This window comes from Tachyglossus aculeatus, chromosome 4 (genome assembly GCF_015852505.1).
Source record: "Tachyglossus aculeatus isolate mTacAcu1 chromosome 4, mTacAcu1.pri, whole genome shotgun sequence".
Lineage (NCBI taxonomy): Eukaryota > Metazoa > Chordata > Mammalia > Monotremata > Tachyglossidae > Tachyglossus > Tachyglossus aculeatus.
In genome coordinates this window covers 26,117,686-26,130,473 of record NC_052069.1, presented here as the reverse complement: position 1 = coordinate 26,130,473, position 12,788 = coordinate 26,117,686, and the positions used below count along the sequence as shown (strand labels likewise).

At 42.8% G+C, this 12,788-nt stretch overlaps 1 protein-coding gene across 2 annotated transcripts in view; it reads left to right on the top strand.

Moving 5' to 3' along the window:
- The window catches only part of LRRIQ3 (leucine rich repeats and IQ motif containing 3), a 141,456-nt gene extending 128,716 nt beyond the window's left edge, over nucleotides 1–12,740 (top strand). For both annotated transcript variants that reach the window (XM_038745812.1, XM_038745811.1), the window contains exons 7-8: nucleotides 3,646–4,378; nucleotides 12,572–12,740. In XM_038745812.1, the coding sequence (XP_038601740.1) occupies nucleotides 3,646–4,378; nucleotides 12,572–12,716 (878 nt within the window). In that variant the 3' untranslated portion in view covers nucleotides 12,717–12,740. The remainder of the gene's footprint in view (nucleotides 1–3,645; nucleotides 4,379–12,571) is intronic.
- The last annotated feature ends 48 nt before the right edge of the window (nucleotides 12,741–12,788 follow it).

The window sequence follows — 12,788 nt, the reverse complement described above, 5'->3', positions numbered from 1 at the left end:
CTTTTATGTGATCAATTAGAAAACATTTATTAATGTTTGAACTAGAAATCTCTATGCTCTCATATGGTTTCTTAGGAGAGTGAAAGTGAAGAAAATAAACCAATGCAAAGCAAAAATGGGCAGATTTTTAGGGAACTTTGCTATTCAGTGTTGCTTTATTTTGTTCCTGCAAAACGCGTTCACGGCTAAGAAGGAATAGAAGGTAAGGCAGCTATCCACATAATTCAGGCATAAAGTCCTTTTCATTTGGAGAGTTCAGATAATTTTCCCAATTGTCTGCTTCTCGGTGGCTGGGGAGATTGGCAGTTTGGACTTCCCCATGAATTCTGTCAATCAGGCTTTGCCTTCGAGAGGTTTAAAGCAATGCTGTGGATGTGTGAAGAATTCCCTCTGTCTCTGGTACAGCAGGTGACTCCATCTCTCTTCTCTCTTCTGTTTCATCTCTCTCTCTCTCTCCCCTTTGTCTCTCTCCATCTCTCTGCTCACTATCTTTCATCTCTCTCTGTCTCTCTCCATCTCTCTTCTCTCTGTTTCATCTCTCTCTCCCCTTTGTCTCTCTCCATCTCTCAGCTTGCCATCTCTCATCTCTTCTCTCATCTTTCACCTCTCTCTCACCTCTTCATCTCTTCCCCCTCCATCTTTCCTTTCTCTCTTCTGTTTCATCTCTCTCTTCCCTCTTTGTCTCTCTCCATCTCTCTGCTCTGTATCTCTCATCTCTCTTCTCTCATCTTTCACCTCTCCCTCACCTCTTTATCCCAAACTGAGCCCCCTCCTTCCTCTCCCCCTCCTCCCCCTCCCCGTCCCCCCCTGCCTTACCTCCTTCCCCTCCCCATCACACCTGTATATATGTTTGCACATATTACTCTATTTATTTTACTTGTACATATTTATTCTATTTATTTTATTTTGTTAATATGATTTGTTGTCTGTCTCCCCCTTCTAGACTGTGAGCCCGCTGTTGGGTAGGGACCGTCTCTATATGTTGCCAACTTGTACTTCCCAAGCGCTTAGTACAGTGCTCTGCACAAAGTAAGTGCTCAATAAATACGATTGAATGAATGAATGTTTAGGAGTTGGCTTGGAAAATCTTACTTTGACTACCGCTGCTCTTGGATAGATTTTTAAACCTTCAGTCCACATGGAATGTAAACCAAAGTTTCTGGCCCTGGGTGCCATTTCCTTGCCCTCATGTTCCAACGTGCTCCAATAACTAGAAAACTGTAATCAGACAAGTGCCACTCTCCCCATTCTTGTCTATTCCACTAGCTGAAACAGGAAAAGATCATTATCAAAGCCAGACTCTTAGAGACAAAATGCAAATGCACGGACAGTTCTATTCAGCACCAACACTAGTTAATTTAAATTAACTGCAAGCATTAAACCTTGGATCTGGTAATCACATTTGGGCATGGTTAAGTTGGGTGTGAAAATTCTATTTCTGAAAAAATTATTTTTCAAAATGGGACAATAGCACTTGAAAATTCAGCCCTAAAATATGTATCGAAAATTATCCAGAGTAATGATGCAATTTTTTCCTTTCACCGGCCATCAAAGCTTAAGATGATCATTTAAATGCAAGTGTAATTAAGTTACCACAGTCTGTGAAAATGTTTTTCTCAATTTGAAGATAAACATGAGCCTATATTTGTGAAATGTTATGATTTGCCTTTAAATATTTAGAAAACCATGAGCTCCACAATATAAATTTTCACAATAACATGGATGAATGGATTTTATTTACTACACTGTCTTCTGGCACATTTGAGTGGTATGTTGAGTAAACAAGAAATGTTTAGTTTTGCAATGACAGAAGGTTTGTTCATCTAGAACAAAATTCATTCTACAAGTGATCAACTCCAAATGTACATTTGGAGGCGATTTAGCGTTGGAGGAAGAGTAAATTCTAGGCAACTGGAGAGATGCATCCTAGCAACCAGTTCCTAAGGCCTCGGCCCCTCGGGTGAGTTGTGGAGGGGGTCTAGGGAGTTCTTTCTTCCGGACATTTCTGACGGTAGGACTAGAATCAGAACTGCACAGCGTCACGGCGCTCTCTCTTTTGTAGCTTCGGTAATTTAGTTACAAACAAAGGCCTGTTGTTAAGATACGATTCCTACACTTTCCCCTACATTTTGTTAGTTTGGCGGCCCAAACGAATGCTACATCACTACCCGAGAGCATAAAACTACATTTGAGTAAAGACTCGCGTGAATTGCACTTGTCATCTTTTAGTCAGAGGGGTATTTGTTGGTCGCCTCCCAAGGGTTCCGTGGTGAGCTGGGAAGATGCACCAGAAGCACTGAAATATAAATTCCTCCCTCACAATGAACTTACACTCTAATGAGGACGACAAATAACAATATCAAATTCACATGCCTACACAAGTATGCAAGACAAGGCTGGCATCGATAAATAATAATAATGGCATTTATTAAGCTCTTACTATGTGCAAAGCACTGTTCTATGCACTGAGGAGGTTACAAGATGATCAGGTTGTCCCACGTGGGGCTCACACTCAATCCCCATTTTACAGATGAAGTAACTGAGGCTCAGAGAAGTGAAGTGACTTGCCCAAAGTCACACAGCTGACAAGTGGCATAATCAGGATTTGAACCCATGACCTCTGACTCCAAAGCCCGTGCTCTTTCCACTGAGCCACGCTGCTTCTCTAAAGACTAATGATGACAAGGATCACTATGATGTAACCCTAACATGGTTTGCTCAAATCACTGAACCATCCTGGGTACTCTCCTAAGTGCTTAGTACAGTGCTCTGCATACAGTAAGTGCTCAATAAATACAGTTGAAAAAACAAAGGTTCTCCTACTTCAAATCATGGCCCTTTGTACCAATAAGATGACTCCTGCAGTAGTCTCAGCATTTTCTCTCATTTATTTGTTATGTTATTTGTTAAGCACTTACTATGCATCAAGCACTGGGGTCTGATGATGATTAATTTTTTTATTGAAATCTAGACTGATTTAGGTAAAAGTAATAATGATAATAATAAGAAGAATAATTGTATTTGTTATGTGCGTTTTATGTGCTAAACCCTTTTCTAAGCCATGGGTACATGCAAGGTAAACAGATCAGACACAGTCCCTGTCCCACATGAAGCTCACAGACTAACAGGGAAGGTGAAAAGTGATTGAATCCCTAATTTAGAGATTAGGAACCTGAGGCACAGAGAAGTTAGGTGACTAGCCCAAGGTCACAAAGCAGGCAAGTGGTAAAACTGGGATTAGAACACAGGTCCTCTGATTCCCGGGTGCATGCTTTTTCCACCAGGCCTCTCTGCTTCTAGATCATGAATAATGCAGTTTTTCAGTCTTATTTCAAAGTAGGCTTTGTTCACTAAGACAAAGTAAGGAAATCAAAATGTAGTGTGTGACTTTGGGCAAGTCACTTAACTTCTCTGTGCCTCATTTACCTCCTCTCTCAAATGGGGATTAAGACTCCGAGCCCCACGTGGGACAGCCGGATTACCTTGTATCTACTCCAGTGTTTAAAACAGTGCTTGGCACATAGTAAGCGCTTAACAAATACCATTATTATGATGATGATGATTAAATGACTGATTTATAGATTATAAATGTAAAAGAGTAAAAAAATGTAGCAAAAGAGTAAGCTTTTGCTATTTGCATCATAGATTTTTTTAAGGATAAAGAGGACCTCAGTGTGGAAGAAAACCTAAACGTGAACTTCAGGATTTCCGTTTCTAGAGCTCCTATGCATGACCCAGAACTGGAGAAGAATATTGGAATGGTGTACCAACAGCAAAAACAAGATCACCAACCTGAGATTCCCCGGTTTGCTCCTATTCTTCCTCACCACACTTCCAAACATAAAATTGACTACCACCAGGCGAGAAAGGAGAAGAGACTTTTTGCCAAGACAGGTGAATCTATGCGACTGGCACCATTATATGCCATTGACAAAACCTATAAGGAGAAACATAAATGTGAAGAACGGAGGAAAAGAGCCCACAAAGTCCATCAAGTCCAAATGGCCAGGAATGAAGTGAACCAAAATGTTCGGGAGTTTTTAGAGAAGAAAAAAGACTACGTCCAAAAGCAATGTGAAAAAGATAATAGGAAAATTCAAGGAAGTCTGGAACAAGTTCAGCTGAGAAGATCCCAATTAATCCAGGAAGCCAGGCAAAGAAGGTCTCTGTTTCTAGAAGAAAAGAGGCGAAATGCGGCGGAGCGTTTATTGGCTCGAAACTTTAACAATCAACATGCCGCTTTGACGAAGGAATTGTTTAGACTTGACAGATCGAGGAAGAAAGAGGATATTGTGGAAGAAAAAAGCCTCGTGGTTAAGGAATGCAGAGAATCTCACAAACGTTGGAAGGAGGTGGTTAGAAAAATGCAAGCAGAGAGGTAAGTGTGGTTTTGATGCGACGCGCAGTCTTTGCCAGGGCCTAGTGGAATGAGCACCTGACTGGCAATCTGAAAACCCAGAGTCTAATCCTTGTTAGGGGACTGTGGGCATGCCCTTTACCTTTTCATTCATTCATTCAATCATATTTATTGAGTGCTTACTGTGGGCAGAGCACTGTACTAAGCACTTGGGAAGTATAAGTTGGCAACATATAGAGACGGTCCCTACCCAACAGTGGGCTCACAGTCTAGAAGAGGGAGACAGACAACAAAACAAAACGTATTAACAAAATAAAATAAATAGAATAAATATGTACAAGTAAAATAAATAGAGTAATAGATATGTACAAACCTATATATATATACAGGTGCTGTGGGGAGGGGACGGAGGTAAGGTGGGGTGATGGAGAGGGGGAGAGGAAGGAGGGGGCTCAGTCTGGGAAGGCCTCCTTCTTCAAGCTTCGGTTCCCTTATCTGTAAAATGGTGATAAAACACCTTTTCTGCCTCTCTCATAGAGAAGCAGCATGGCTCAGTGGAAGGAGCATGGGCTTGGGAGTAAGAGGTCATGGGTTCTAATCCCCGCTCCCCCACGTCTGCTGTGTGACCCTGGGCAAGTCACTTAACTTCTCTGAGCCTCAGTTACCTCATCTGTAAAATGGGGATTAAGACTGTGAGCCCCATGTGGGACAACCTGATCACCTTGTATCCCCTCAGCGCTTAGAACAGTGCTTTGTACATAGTAAGTGCTTAACAAATGCCATTATCATTATTATTATTATAGACTTTGACCCCTTATGAGAAAGAGACTATGTTCGATTTGATTACCTGGTAGCTTACTCCATAGTAAGTGCTCAATAACTGACATTATTGTTACAATTTATCATTTTATGAACATTGCATTTTTAATACATTTCATCTTTCTTTAATTGGGATGTAAAAATCAATACCTTGTAGGCTGCTTGTTAAGAGAATGAGAACAAACAAAAACCAGTCATATAGAGATATCTGGACTGATCCATTGTGGCATTGCTTGATGATGATATGATGATAGTATTTGTTAAGCGCTTACTCTGTGCCAGGCACATAGCGCTAAGCACTGGGGAAGATAGAAGAAGCTTCATGGTTCAGTGGAAAGAGCATGGGCTTTGGAGTCAGAGGTCATGGGTTCAAATCCCAGCTCCACCAACTGTCAGCGTGGCTCAGTGGAAAGAGCAAGGGCTTTGGAGTCAGAGGTCATCGGTTCATATTCCATCTCCGCCACTTGTCAGCTGTGTGACCTTGGGCAAGTCACTTAACTTCTCAGTGCCTCAGTTACCTCATCTGTAAAATGGGGATTAAGACTGTGAGCCCCCCACGGGACAACCTGATCACCTTGTAAACTCTCCAGCTCTTAGAACAGTGCTTTGCTCATACTAAGCACTTAATAAATGCCATCATCATCATCAACTGTCATCTGTGTGACTTTGGGCAAGTCACTTAACTTCTCTGTGTCTCCATTCCCTCATCTGTAAAATGGGGATTAAGACTGTGAGCCCCCCATGGGACAAGCTGATTACCTTGTAACCTCCCCAGCACTTAGAACAGTGCTTTGCACATAGTAAGTGCTTAATAAATTCATTCATTCATTCAGTCGTATTTATTGAGTGCTTACTGAGTGCATTTATTCATTCAGTCGTATTTATTGAGCGCTTACTGTGTACAGAGCACTGTACTAAGCACTTGGGAAGTACAAGTTGGCAACATATAGAGACAGTCCCTACCCAACAGCGGGCTCACAGCGGAGCACTGTACTAAGTGCTTGGGAAGTACAAGCTGGCAACATATAAAGACGGTCCCTACCCAATAGCGGGCTCACAGTCTAATAATAATAATGCTATTATTATTATTACTCTGTGCCAGGCACATAGCACTAAGTGCTGGGGAGGATATAAGCAAATCAAGTTGGACACAGTCCTTTTCCCATGTGGGGCTCACACTCTCAATCCCCATTTTACAGATGAGGTAACTGAGGCACAGAGAAGAGAAGTGACTTGTCCAAGGTCATACGGTAGACAAGTGGCAGAGCCAGGATTAGAATCCATGACATTATGATCCCCAGGCACATGCTCTATCCACTGTGCCTTGCTGCTTTTCACTGTTTGAATCCTGATGATCTTCTCTGACCCAGCATGTCTTGTGGTGATTGTATGTTGCCTCCCACCAACTGCCGGCCCACCTGTCATTCAGCCTGCAGATTGCTGCTCTTTCACCGCTGCCTAGCAATCATCATCATCATCAATCATATTTATTGAGCGCTTACTGTGTGCAGAGCACTGTACTAAGTGCTTGGGAAGTACAAGTTGGCAACATATACAGACAGTCCCTACCCAACAGTGGGCTCACAGTCTAAAAGCAATAACCTGGTAAGGCAGCGGTTCCCCAGTATTTCCCACACTTTTACTAATCTACCTTGTTTCAAATCCCGGCTCCGCCAGTTGGCAGCTGTGTGACTTTGGGTAAGTCACTTAACTTCACTGTGCCTCAGTTACCTCATCTGTAAAATGGGGGTGAAGACTGTGAGCTCTCCATGGGACAACCTGATCACCTTGTAACCTCCCCAGCGCTTAGAACAGAGCTTTGCACATAGTAAGCGCTTCATAAATGCCATCATTATTATTATCATTGCTTTGGTGCTACCACATCCTCAGCTCATTCATTCATTCAATCATACTTATCAAACGCTTGGCACATCCGCCAAGCTAGCTCTCTTCCTCCCTTCAAAGCCCTACTGAAAGCTCACCTTCTCCAGGAGGCCTTCCCACACTGAGCCCCGTTTATCCTCTCCTCCTCCCCATCCCCCCGCCCTACCTCCTTCCCCTCCCCACAGCTTCTGTATATATGTTTATACAGATTTATTACTCTATTTATTTTACTTGTACATATTTTCTATTCTATTTCTTTTGTTAATGATGTGCATCTAGCTTTATTTCTATTTATTCTGATGACTTGACACCTGTCCACATGTTTTATTTCATCATCTGTCTCCCCCTTCTAGACTGTGAGCCCACTGTTGGGTAGAGACCGTCTCTATATGTTGCCAACTTGTACTTCCCAAGCGCTCTGCACACAGCAAGTGCTCAATCATCATCATCATCATCAATCGTATTTATTGAGCGCTTACTATGTGCAGAGCACTGTACTAAGCGCTTGGGAAGTACAAATTGGCAACATATAGAGACAGTCCCTACCCAACAGTGGGCTCACAGTCTAAAATAAATACGATTGAATGAATGAATGAATGAAACGCTTAGTCTGTGAAGAGCACTGTATTAGGAGCTTAGAAAGCACAATTCAGCAACAAATAGAGACAATCCCTGCCCACCATGGGCTCACAGTCTAGAATGGGGGAGACAGACATCAAAATAAGGAAACAGGCATCAGTAGCACCAATCCCTGCCAGCCTGCTATCACTATCTGGTGTAATTCCTAGCTTTGCGGCAGTCTACTAGCTGTCTCCATCCTACATAATGGCCATTCTCCTCACCTCCTCACTCACAATGTTTGCTCTCCCCAAGTCCACGATCTGCAGCTATTCTCCCCATTATAACTTGCATATTGATTTTCAGGATCAAGAGGTAGTGCTGTAGGAGGCATAAAAACCTGGACAAAGATAAAGACTTTCAGCCAAAATATGTATGTGGAGAGGAAACTTTGATTTTCCCACCTATTTTTTAAAAAATAAATATGCAGTAGTCTTTAACCTTAACAAAGTTTCATCATGGTGCAGTTTGAAACCTCAAATTATATAAACCCCTGTAAAGTGAGACCTGTAATAGAGATACTTACAGATCTTTAACTACAGCTGTGCTTTTTAATCTACGTTTTGAATTTCATTCTTTTGACAAAAGCTATTCTGCTGTAGATGGTAGTTTTAAATAACAACAGAATAAGTTTAAATCATTTCAGCATGACTTCTTTTCACTATGCCATAGGAGACATCTGCCCTTCCTTTTTTATAAGCAATTTGAGACTGTTCACTGAGGTACTTTAATTATGAGCCTGATCCCCTTCAGCATTTAAGTGCTTAATAAATTGCTATTGAGAAATTTCTGCAAATTCATTTTGAATAGCAATCTCAAAGTTGTTTCTGTATTTTATATGCTAAATAAATGCATTCCATAGACCAGTATGTATATATTTATAATCTTGCAGAGAAAAGCATCAATATTTATTTGAATAAATGAAAAGAGATTGAATGCTAGTGCAGGATATTGGAATCTAAATCTAGGCAAATCATCATTAAGACAATTTAATTAACTTAGCTTTTATCACAGCAAATTGAACGTCTGGCCATCGTTAAAATGTAGAGGCTACAGAGTCAAGTAACAGCTCCTAATGGATCTTGACTGAATTACTTCGACTCTCCAGTTAAAGCGACGACATAGATAATGTCCAGAGTAACACAGACTATTTGGGTGCTGTCCCATTCTGATCTGGTTCTAGGAATATCCGTCAGTCAATCATATTTATTTATTCATTCATTCAATCGTATTTATTGAGCACTTACTTTGTGCAGAGCACTGTACTAAGCACTTGGGAAGTACAATTTGGCAACATATAGAAACGGTCCCTACCCAACAGTGGGCTCACAGTCTAGAAGGGGGAGTTTACTGTGTGCTGACCACTGTTCTTCCCAAGCGCTTAGTGCAGTGCTCTGTACATAGTAAGCGCTCAATAAAAACGACTGAATGAATGAATGCATGGGAGAGTAAAATAGAACAATAAACACATTCCCTTCCTTTAACGTGCTTGTATAGAAAGTCTCTATTGAATTTTATTTTCAGTGTTTACCTCCATTATGTTCACACCCAGCCCACAGCCTTCCACAGGCTCAAGACCAATTGTGCTTCAGATTATTTTGGGGGGTAACTGTGGCGATATTGTCACAAGCCCTCTAATTCATATCAACCAGGACCTTCCTGGACCGAAGAGCCTCCATGACACATAGTACAGTCAAACTAAACCTCTGATCACCAAGGTTATCGTGGAAAGTTTTTTACTTAGTTTTACCAACGTGCAAGGGAGTGACACGTGCACACTCTCACTCACTCCACTCCACCGAGGGTCCAATACCAGTCTGCTGGTCAAGGGAGCCCATTCTGCCAAAGCTTCTTCTTTCTCCCCCTCGTCCCCCCTCTCCATCCCCCCCATCTTACCTCCTTCCCTTCTCCACAGCACCTGTATATATGTATATATGTTTGTACATATTTATTACTCTATTTATTTATTTTACTTGTACCTATCTATTCTATTTATTTTATTTTGTTAGTATGTTTGGTTTTGTTCTCTGTCTCCCCCTTTTAGACTGTGAGCCCACTGTTGGGTAGGGACTGTCTCTACATGTTGCCAACTTGGACTTCCCAAGCGCTTAGTACAGTGCTCTGCACACAGTAAGCGCTCAATAAATACGATTGATTGATTGATTCAAATGCTTTTCTCCTGCTGCTTGCTTCGTCAATATTTTCTTCTCTGTCCTGCTTCTGCTCCAGGTGCTTCCTTCTGCTTCTCTTCTCTTGTATGCCTCCTCGTGATTCAAACTGACTACCTTTTATCTGCCTTAGGCCTCCATGTGGCAGTCATTCGTGGCTCAGTGGAAAGAGCACCGGCTTTGGAGTCAGAGGTCAGGGATTCAAGTCCCAGCTCCGCCAATTGTCAGCTGTGTGACTTTGGGCAAGTCACTTAACCTCTCTGGGCCTCAGTTACCTCATCTGTAAAATGGGGATTAAGATTGCGAGCCCCACGTGGGACAATCTCATCACCTTGTATCTTCCCCAGCGCCTAGAACAGTGCTTTGCATATAGTAAGCGCTTAACAGATGCTGTCATTATTATTATCATTATTATTGATTTGTCCAGGCCCTTTATTGGGTAGAGCAGGGAGAGAAGGCCATGCCTCCCTCCATGCTCTGCCCCCTCAGGCCTGCAATCACCTATCTCAGGTAGAGTCCATCAGTGCCTTCCCCAATCTCTTCCTCATTGTCGTTCACGGGATCCAAAAGAGTCACTAGTAAGGCAGCTTATTGTGGGATCACCACAGATATTAGTAACCCAGACCTAAGTCTGGGGCCATGTAAACCAGGAATACTTTGAGCTTAACCCCAGGTTCTGTCATAAAACTTGTTTCAACTAAACTCCTTATTAATTTGAATGCCCTTATGTGCGTATATGCTTTTTGCCGAGGTTTGCGATCACTTTTAAAGTAATAATGTAACATTAAGAACCTCAAATGAAAGGTATATATGTGTACAGAGAGTGAAGGGGGTGGGGAGAAAAAGAAAAAAGAGGGAGAGAAAGCAAGAGAGACACAAGGGCACTTTTTTACTTCCCTCTAGATCCCATTCCTGGAAAACACAAATAGCCCCCCCATCATCTTTGATGGCCACCGCTGCTGGTATACCACTTTAATTCCGTACTAACTTTTCTGGTGGCTTTTTTTAAAAAATGGCATTTATTAAGTGCTTACTATGCACAAAGCACTGTTCTAAGTGCTGAGGAGGTTACAAGGTGATCAGGTTGTCCCACAGGGGGCTCACAGTCTTAATCCCCATTGTACAGACGAGGGAACTGAGGCACAGAGAAGTTAAGTGACTTGCCCAAAGTCACACAGCTGACAATTGGCGGAGCCGGGATATGAACCCATGACCTCTGACTCCAAAGCCCGTTCTCTTTCCACTGAGCCATGCTGCTTCCCACCATGCCTCACCCCAACAGCAGCGTGGCTCAGTGGAAAGAGCACGGGCTTTGGAGTCAGAGGTCATGCGTTCGAATCCCGACTCCACCACATGTCTGCTGTGTGACTTTGGGCAAGTCACTTAAATTCTCTGAGCCTGTTACCTCATCTGTAAAATGGGGATGAAGACTGTGAGCCCCACATGGGACCACTTGATCACCTTGTATTCCCCCAGCACTTAGAACAGTGCTCTGCACCTAGTAAGCGCTTAACAAATGCCATCATTATTATAGAGAAGCAGTGCGGCTCAGGGGAAGGAGTCAGTAGTCATGGGTTCAAATCCCGGCTCCACCAATTGTCAGCTGTGTGACTCTGGGCAAGTCATTTAACTTCTCTGGGCCTCAGTTCCCTCATCTGTAAAATGGGGATTGACTGTGAGCCCCCCCGTGGGACAACCTGATCACCTTATATCCCCCCAGCGCTTAGAACAGTGCTTTGCACATAGTAAGCACTTAATAAATGCCATCATTATTATTATTATTACAGTAGAGTGACGAGGCTCCCGTGCTCGGTGTGATCTGCCCCTCCCTGGCTCCCCGCTCCTTCCATAGCTTGGCCTCTCTTGCCGTAGAAAACAATGCCCCCCTAAAATAAAAATAGTTGTTAAGCGCTTACTATGTGTTGGACTGTAATGAACGCTGAGGTGGGCACAAGCAAATCTCTGTCCCACGTGGGGCTCATGGTCTCAATCCCCATTTTACAGATGAGGTAACTGAGGCACAGAGAAGTGAAGTGACTTTTCATTCAATCGTATTTACTGAGCGCTTACTGTGTGCAGAGCACTGTACTAAGCGCTTGGGAAGCACAAGTTGGCAACATATAGAGACGGTCCCTACCCAACAGTGGGCTCACAGTCTAGAAGGACTTGTCCAAGTTCACCCAGCAGACAAGTGGCAGAGCCAGGCCCGTGCTCTATCCAGTAGGACACGCTGCTTCTTCCATGATTACTTCTCTGGAGGACCTGGAATTTGGGAAGGTGGCCATTCCGGGCTTATATCCAAGGTTTGGAAGGAGGGTGATTGACTTAAAGCCACTGTTAAGGCATTCCTGTTGGATGTGGGGGACAACGCTTGGACTTTCTTGAGGAGTGGGTAGTAAAGGACTGAATGTTATTTCAGAAAGATGATCTGGGCAGCAACGTAAAGTGTGGACTGGAGTGGGGAGAGACAGGAGGCAGGGAGGCCAGCAAGGAGGCTGCTGCAGTAATCAAGGCAGGAAATGGTGAGTTAGCTTAGATCAATGTGGTAGCAGTTTGGCTGGAGAGAAGAGGTTGGACCTTTGGTTTTCAGAGACAACATGCTCGATTTAAAACTAGCATGTTGTCAAGATGCTGGCAAAAGAGACCGGATTTCATCTTCCAACCATCCATCTGTAAAGCCTTTTTTAATATTAAAAACTCTCAACTTTTTCCATTCATTTTCCAGACAAGCAGTGATACATGCAAGGTTATGTGAAGAAAACTTGGCTGTTAATACCAGAGCTTTCCAGAAGGCCAATGAGAGAATACTGCAAGCCAAGGCAAAAGTTGCTATGATGAACAGCCAAAATACGCACATAAATCCTTTTTAAGCAATTCTTACTTCTCCATTTCTGCCAGAGTAGTCTATGTAATAAACTTCCATTTGTAAGAAACTGTATTTG